The sequence below is a fragment of the Raphanus sativus genome, unplaced genomic scaffold, assembly GCF_000801105.2.
Source record: "Raphanus sativus cultivar WK10039 unplaced genomic scaffold, ASM80110v3 Scaffold4159, whole genome shotgun sequence".
Classification (NCBI taxonomy): domain Eukaryota; kingdom Viridiplantae; phylum Streptophyta; class Magnoliopsida; order Brassicales; family Brassicaceae; genus Raphanus; species Raphanus sativus.
The window spans coordinates 1-8,216 of record NW_026619461.1 but is presented as its reverse complement, the minus strand read 5'-3'; the positions used below and the strand labels follow the sequence as shown (position 1 = coordinate 8,216).

The following is an 8,216-nucleotide window of genomic DNA, read 5'->3' as shown; positions in this document are numbered from 1 at the left end:
TTTAATACTTAAATTTAATATGTTTTATTAATCTGTGTGAAAAACCAAAACATATAACATTTTGAATTGAAGTGAGTATTATTGATCTTGTAACCTGCTATCATAACAACTTTAAAAATTAAAATGTTAAGCATATTAAGTACTACTCCCTCTGTTTTTAAAAGATATATGTTTTAGAAAATTTTTTTGTTTCAAAAAGATATATTTTTCATATTTTCAATGTAATTTTTGTCAACTAATTATGAATAATTGTGAATCTCAAAAACATTAATTGCATTTCTTGAAATCTTATTGGTTTAGAAATATAGGAAATATAAAATAACAAAAAACTATGCACTAATAAATAAGTTTTAATATGTTTTATTAAAAACTGTGAAAATCTTAAAACATCTATTATTTAAAAACAGAGGGAGTATATAGTTTCCGAAGCAGTTATTCTAAAAATATATGTTTCATAAACTTTAGAAGTGGGTGTCACTGACCGTCAACTGTCAAACTAAATTAGTGTCATCATCATAAGATTTGAATCATTTGCAAAAACAAAAAGAGGCATAAATCCTTGAAAGAATGTTTATATTGATCCAAAAGTTGTCTATATGTAGTGATCAACCACCCACCATTTGTTTAAATAAATCCATAATTACATAAGTATGATGCCGTTCCCTAATTTGTGGGTTCTCACATCATTGCCTCTCAGCATGTGTATTGTATGAATTTTTGACTGCTCTTGGCTTCTCCCTACATCAATTATTATTTTTATTCTCCTTTTTTCCTCAACTAAAATTAAAATATAAAAGTTCATTTTCCAATTTTTATGAGATAAATCAATAGTATACGAATTACGATTTTGACTAGCAAATGAATAAAATGAACAATTTTTTTGTTTTAAATCAATATAATTAATAAAAATAAAATGTGGCGATACATTTGAATATTTATTTCTCACGAATCTTTAAAATAACACATATAATAGAATTTCAAAACAGCATCAACTAGAATTTATTAAGTAAATTGTTTCCTGATCTGGGATAATCAGGATCCTATTAGAAAGACCAAGAATTTTATTTTATTTTATTTATAGTAATAAAAGTTATGTCTCAAAGAATTAAACAAAGCGAAATTGAGGAATCCTATTAAACGAACGGAGTTAAATGTTTAGGACCTTTAGGTCATATGTTCTCTTAGAAATTCAAAATGTTTGTGCATGTTTCTAAACACCTAAATAATCGATATCTGATGGATTTAATTTTCAGTGATATGGGTGTCCATATGTGAAAGTTAAAACGTATAAAGTCCATAACTTTATATTTGATAAATTAATAAATTTGTTAAATAACAATTTATTAGATACTGAATTGATTCAAAAACTAATATAATTTGATAAAATAATAAGTTTTAGACCTTTAAAATTGTCTCTTAAAAAATAATAATAATAACTACATATAATTTATAGAAAATAAACAATATAATCTTTTTCAAATTAAAATTAACATAATTTTTTATATTTTTATATTTTTATTTATATTTATATTATAAAAATATATCCTCATATATCCTCATATATTAAAATATCTAATAAAATCAAATTTTAAAGTTTAAATAATATATGAACCGTGAATACTATTATATAAATATTTTAAATTTTCTTTTTAAAATAATATTTTATAAATTAATAAAAATATAATTCCAGCTTTCTTAATTTGAAGACTTTTAATGTATAACTATTTAAATATACATAAATAGTTTGCAGTACAGTAAATGGTAAAGAAATATGATTACAGGTATTTTCTGAAAACAAGTTGAAGAAGGGAAAGCTACGTTGGGAGAACTTCAATTTTCAACCAAGGATGGTCAACAAATGCACTAAATATTGTGCAATTATTTTGGCCAAACCACACACACTTACCTTCAAAATCCAAAATCATCATAGTAGAAAAAAAGACTTACAGAATAACTGTTACATTACATTTGTTCCAATTCCAAAACAAGGCACTCGTAAACAAAACACAGACAACACATAATTTTTTCTTTTAAAAACTTCATCCAAACAAAAACCACTGACTTTGAACATCGATCGACTAATATTTAGTTAGGACTGAAAAATTTAAGCTCAAGTCCTTGCGTAACCATACTCGATATCCCACCTATGGAGAAGGCCAAGCTGAATGCAACTCCTAACCAACCCAACCCCCAATGGAAATACCAACTGAAACTGCCCTTGGTCGGTTTCTTGATCAAAACCCACATGAAGCAAGGATAAGCAAACGTGACCGGGAGAGTGAGTCCACCGAGCAAACCCGCGAGACTAGACAGGAAAGGGAGAGCAACACCGATGAAAAACGAGACAAAACCGAAAAAGACTCTGAAACCTGACCTGACCCAGACCGAACATGGTTTGTTGGTTCGGCTAGTGTATCCAGCTTCAAAGCTGTCAAAGGCAGGCATGGAGTATATCTGAAAGCTGCTCAGGCAGTTGAAGACTACTAAGAGAAAAGCCGTCGCTAACAAGCCTCGAGGAATGTCGTTAATGTGGAATGCATATAGAGCAGCGAGCATACCTCCAGAAGGCATCTATTAGACAAAACAAAATATACATTACTTAGCTTTGGTAATAAACCGAAAAATGAAATAAACCGGTTTTAACCGAAAAAAATATACAGAATTTAGCTTTAATAAGAAGACAGAAACCTAAACCAACTATTTAGTAAATAAAACTTACGAGGTTCCCATAAGCCCAAAAGCCTCCAATGGAGATTGGAAAGATGCAGAGAGCAATGAAGAAGTAAGCAACTTTGGCTCCTCTCCACATTGGTACATGAGCTGGATGCTTAAACGTTGATGGCATCGTCGACTACACAGTTTTCAATTCTCAGTCTACAAGTCCAGTATTGCATCACATTATAATCAGAAATATTTTGCATTTTCTTTAATTACCTGAATTTCAAGAACCAAGTTGTGACCTCTGAAGGCAAAAGCTACAATACCAAGAGCATTCAGGACAGAAAAAAGCGAACCAGAAACCGAAGGCATAGAAAGCGGCTCGTAGGAGACTGTAGCTGGTCTTGGTTGGCTCACAGAGAGAACCCAAACCATTGTAGAGTAAGTTATTGCAGTGACTGCTCCTATCAAGGAAAGTCCCGCAATAGAATTGAGGTTCGGGAGCTGAGACAGAACGACGCATAGACAAGTAAACACCAGATACCATTCGACCGTAGTTAACGGGTTCGAGGTGCATAACGGACCACAAACTATCTGAAAGAAGAGTTTCATTGTCTCTCCACCGATCAGAATCAGAGCTGTCGCCGTTCCTGCTGATAAATAAACCGTAGGAAACAACGCAAGCCAAACTCCCAATCTTTCTCCTGTTTCGAATTAAAAAAAGTCCAAGATTTTAATAATAATGAGACACAAGTTGGTACTATTGAATAAAATGTTCAATTACCAAATGCAGCTTGTGCAAGCTCGACATATCGATTGTAACGTTTCCCTGGGACTGCTTCGTGTAACTGAACTAGAATCCACAGTGTATAGAGTTGCCAACAATAGGCTATTGTCAATGACAGTATCCCCCAACTCCTACACAACAATAGTTCACATAAAGTTTATTCTTAACTTCTTAAAAAAAAATCTTAATTCATAAATATTGATCCACCACTACTAAGCCAACTGAAGTAACCAAATACTCAAACCCAAGTTATAAAATGATTCAAATGTTTGTACTTGCACTTTTTTCATATTAAGAACTATTTTATTATACAAGAATAAAGGGAGAATATATAAATAGATTAAATAAATAAATGTATATATTTGCTGGAACTCAACAAGAAACAAAATAGACGATAAAGATGGCTCTGTCTAAATCCAAACTAAATCCAAAAGTATGTCGAGAGTGGCCACATGTGTAATGATGGAAGCATGGAAAATTAAAAGAGAATCTCAAAAAAATATCTACTAGAAAGATTGAATTATTTCGAAAGCTGAAAAGTAAAATAGTACATATATTATTATCTCTGATGTTTTTTAATTTTTTTTCGTAAGTGGATCTGAACAGTATATGGTTTGAACACAACATCAAGAAAAATCGAAAAACACAAGCAAAAGATTATTGGGAATAGAAAAAGAAAGGGGTAAAACGCAAACGCACCAGCCAAGAAACGCAAACGCGACGGGAAGAACGAGGGCTTGAAACCCAACACCGGCGTTGAGGTTATGAAACGCAGCGTAGTGAGCATTTCCGTTGCGAGACTCGGTGATAGGAAGCCAAGCGTCTTGTGGGTTGAGCTTGGTGAGGTGACCCATTTCTTCGAGATAACCTTTCATGTTGACAAGAACGCGTTTCATCGGCGTCCCAATAGGACTCAAGAACCTTGGCGATATGAAAGAGGTCGGAGTCCATGCCGCCGACGACGGCTTGGTGGCGGGACGAGGCGATCTTTGACCGGATGGAGTTAGAATCTCCGGAGTGGAGACTCGCGGCGTTGCTGGTATTGATATTAACTCTGTCTCGGGTCTCTCGTCCATTTAGATTTTAAGCTGCTCTCTCTTTCTATTATCTGAGCAGGTGACGTTGGTTTTCTTTTTTTTCACTATCACACTCTCTCACTCTATTTCTAGCCTACATAGGGGTTGGGGATATATTGCGACTTGCGAGGTCTTTGTCTGTTTTTCTCTTTAGGATTCCGACAAAACAAGAAAAAATTGGGACTACTTTATGGTATTAGTTATTTTTATTTAATTACAGCATATAACAGATTAACTAACAAAAAAAAGTTACAACTAATAACAATTGTGGGTAGTTAGGCCCAATTCCAGCCCACTATGGTTGGATCATAGCTTTGTTCGTTTGATTGGTAGGAGACCAAACAAACACCGTCATTACGTATAAGTTAAGTTTCCTTTGTTGGTTAATGACGGTCACTACGACAATCAGGAACAGGAAAATCAAAGACGGTGAATGGGATATAAATAAGGCTGTTGGTGGTCAAAACAAGGCATCAGAAACAGAAGTAGAACAAAGAGGGAGTCGGGAGAGAGGTCGGGTAGAAGAAACTTAGGAGACATTGTTCGAGTCATGTCGCTCCGGGATAGAGTTTCTTTGATCTCTCATATTCTTTGTTGTGTCTTTTCAATTGAGCGCTTAGAACGTTTGTGTAAACCCTTTGATTGATAGTGGAAGTTGTGGGAGACGGTTCCTACCCCAGAGGTACCGCAAGGGAACTGGGTTAAAAATCTTGTGTCGTTTAGTTAAGTAATCAAACGATCGATAAATTCCTAACAAGTGGTATCAGAGCAATCCAGGTTTTGATTGCGGGTGTAAAAGAGATCTAGGAGCTTAAACAAAATCGCAAAGAAGAATGATAAAGGGACCTATATGTTCTTCAAGGAGAGTGCGAATTGTTATCTCCAAGATGATGGCAACACAAATTTGGAAGATCAAAGGGCAACACGGTTTTGGCGGAGGGTAAAACGCACAAGGCGTCGAAGCAATAACACTCATCTCAGGGCAGTTGAACAAGGGCGGTATCGAAAGTCTTCCTAACAAGGTTGAAAGTTAGGCGGCGGGTTCCATTACTCATGGCGGTACAAAGTGTGTTCAAGGATCTACCGAAGGATTTTAGATCAAGGTGGAGATGATGTTAGAACTTGAGAAAGATGGTAGTGTTTCGTGATCATCGGTGTTTCAGGAAACGTCAGAAGAAGTTGACGGAGATGATCAAGGATTCAAGGAAGATCATCAAGGAGCTATATATCAGAATTTATCATGCAAGGAATAGGAGACTGCATGTTCTGAGTGATTGGTGCTTAAGAAGTTATTTCGTAGTGAAATATGCAATGGGTTTTGTGTCGATAGTCTTTCTAACAATGGAGTTAGACGGCGTGTCCTGTTTTTTATAAACAGCGGTACAAGAGATGTATAAGTTCACATTGCTGGAGGAGATGTCAAAGTTTTGTGACGTCTAGTATTGAGGTGAAGACTAACGGTGTATTAGTCTAAGTCTATCACTTTGAAAACATGAGGAAGTCTCCAAGACAAAAAAAAAAAAAAATTAAAAGGCATCCAAGTAAGGAGGATGATTGCATGGATAAATTAACAAGCTACGTGGAGAGTAAGAAAACAGTATGGTTATAGTTGTTTTCTTTTAGCATCACAAGAAGAGAACGGGAAAAATTCTCTAAGGTGGACAAGGAAAACTCACGTGAGGAAGTATTAATATCAAAGACATGTTATATGGTATTTCAGAAGAAGTCTGCTGGGAAGTCCAAAGGCTGTTGTGATGCAGGCAGTAAACGTTGGGGTGTTAGCAATACAAACAACAAGTATTGCAGCAAGGAATGGTGTTTCAGCTAGGAGGAGTATCATGGGGTCTAGAAGTGATATCAAGGTGAGCTGTTACAAAGAGAAGTGTCAAGAACGTCACGAGAGCAGTTGGCGTGAGACAAAAGAAACTAGCAGTGAGGTTCAAGACTGTTAGAAAAAGATTCAGGGAGGAGTTTGATTCTAAGATCAAGTGCACATGATATGAATCAAAAGGATATCAAAGGGAATCAAGTTGCAAGGTTTGATAAGAAAAAAAAAAAATCAAAAGCTCATAAGTATGGTTGAGAAGGTTACCTGCGACAATTATGAAGCTAGGGTGGATAGATATTGGCAAAAGAATCTGCTTAAGGTGTAGTAGCTGAAAAAAAAAAATTCAAAAGAAACTAAGAAGAATGTTTCAAGGTCTGTGAAGTTACCGGAAAGCTTCATAAATATGAGAGAAGACTGATCTCTCATTAGAAAACGGCTGGTTGCGCTGTGATGAAGAGAATCAAGTCACAGTTATAAGGGTCTCACGAGAGACAAGGTGGAGCTTCTGTCCGAAGAGATTGGACAAGGACGACGAGGCAAGAAGCTATGCAGTTTCAGATGGAGCAGATGTGAGAGAAACATGACATTCGGGTTAGAATTTCTGTTTGTTTCTTTAACAGAGAAACAGAGTAAGGAGGAGGTGATTAAGGTTAAGAAGATTACCTAAAATCATCAGAATAGTGGAAAGATGAAGGTTGTTCATCGGAGAAGCTGTTAAGAGAAGACAAGAAAACAGAGGTTCAAGGAATTTATAATCTCAAAGTACGAACTACAGTCATCAGGATAAGGGATTGACTAAGAGCGAGTGGGTACTAGAGATTACATTGGGTAATGGCGTCGAAGCCTTATGCCAGAGGATGCAAAGATTCAAGTTGAAGTTGCATCAGGTTATGTTCACTATCAAGGGAATACTCAAAGGGTTAAGGCCAAAGTCAAGTATTACGTACTCTTAATGGCGAAGAGATCAGGTTGTCAAAAGTTGCAGTAGCTCTGGTGAAGCAGCTCCAGGTGGAGTAATGGCAACAAGGGCATCACAGGGAGATGCAGAGAGGAACGTGACGAGAAACGTCATTGTTGATGACTCATGTGGGTCTCGTCAGAGAAGTCAACGGAAGGTGCAGAAGCGGTGATCGGGTTTGTTTGATGATGTTGCCTTTGGAAAAGGACATGAGGTTTCATCGCCTGTTGAGACTGACTCGAGTTGAATGTCGCCGGAAGGAACCATCTTGTACTACAGAGGTTCACCGAAGTTCCAATCACATGTCAGAATTTATATCTGAGACGAAATCAGAAAGGGGAAGCTTCAACTTTACAATCGCGAAAAATATTCTTCAGTGAAGGAAGCGTGAGGGATAGTCGCGACTCTCTCAAGTTTTCTAAACCGCAAGATGGAATTGCTTGTCTCGATCGTAGATGAGAATTAACTGTAGCAGATGAACAGGTTTCGTTATCGGAGAAGGAAAAGACGTCATGGTTCACTTAATTTCTAAGATGAATGGCGTTGGTTACATCGGAGAGAACTACCGGAAAAAGCAGAAGTCTCACCGTCACATCTGTTTCATTGTCAAGAAAAAACATGACTTCGGCAATGGCTAAGACAAAAGAATTTGTCGTAAAGGATGAAGCAACAATGGAGTTAGTTGGGTTTGTTTTTCTGTATGGGCCAGTTCAGCATTTCACAAGTTCAAAACTAAATAAAGTCCAGCAGCAAGTATGATTCTCTTTTGTGGTTTATGACATGAGTAACGTGTCTGCAGGTGAAAGATTAGGAAGAAATGAAGATAAAGGGGTTTGTTTTTGATGGCAAGGAATGTGGGCTAAAGGTGGAGTTTGTGGGTAGTTAGGCCCAATTCCAGCCCACTATGGT

The 8,216-nt window shown here is 36.3% G+C and overlaps 1 protein-coding gene across 1 annotated transcript; it reads right to left on the bottom strand.

Annotated features, from left to right (window-relative positions):
• Window positions 1-1,902: 1,902 nt before the first annotated feature.
• On the bottom strand, window positions 1,903-4,679 carry LOC130507202 (lysine histidine transporter-like 8). Its single transcript, XM_057001915.1, has 5 exons — window positions 4,145-4,679; window positions 3,443-3,576; window positions 2,935-3,362; window positions 2,720-2,851; window positions 1,903-2,571 (listed from the first exon to the last, which is right to left on the bottom strand). The coding sequence occupies exons 1-5, from the start codon at window positions 4,519-4,521 to the stop codon at window positions 2,086-2,088; spliced, it is 1,557 nt and encodes a 518-aa protein (XP_056857895.1). The 5' UTR covers window positions 4,522-4,679; the 3' UTR covers window positions 1,903-2,085.
• Window positions 4,680-8,216: the final 3,537 nt, after the last annotated feature.

Bases quoted from the DNA above. Each gene is read 5' to 3' on its own strand.
- LOC130507202 (XM_057001915.1), bottom strand. From the start codon at position 4,521: ATGGACGAGAGACCCGAGACAGAGTTAATATCAATACCAGCAACGCCG. The intron at 3,577-4,144 runs GTGCGTTTGCGT...ATTGTTGTGTAG, and splicing joins GCGTTTGCGTTTCTTGGCTG to GAGTTGGGGGATACTGTCAT. The intron at 2,852-2,934 runs GTAATTAAAGAA...AAAACTGTGTAG, and splicing joins ACTTGGTTCTTGAAATTCAG to TCGACGATGCCATCAACGTT.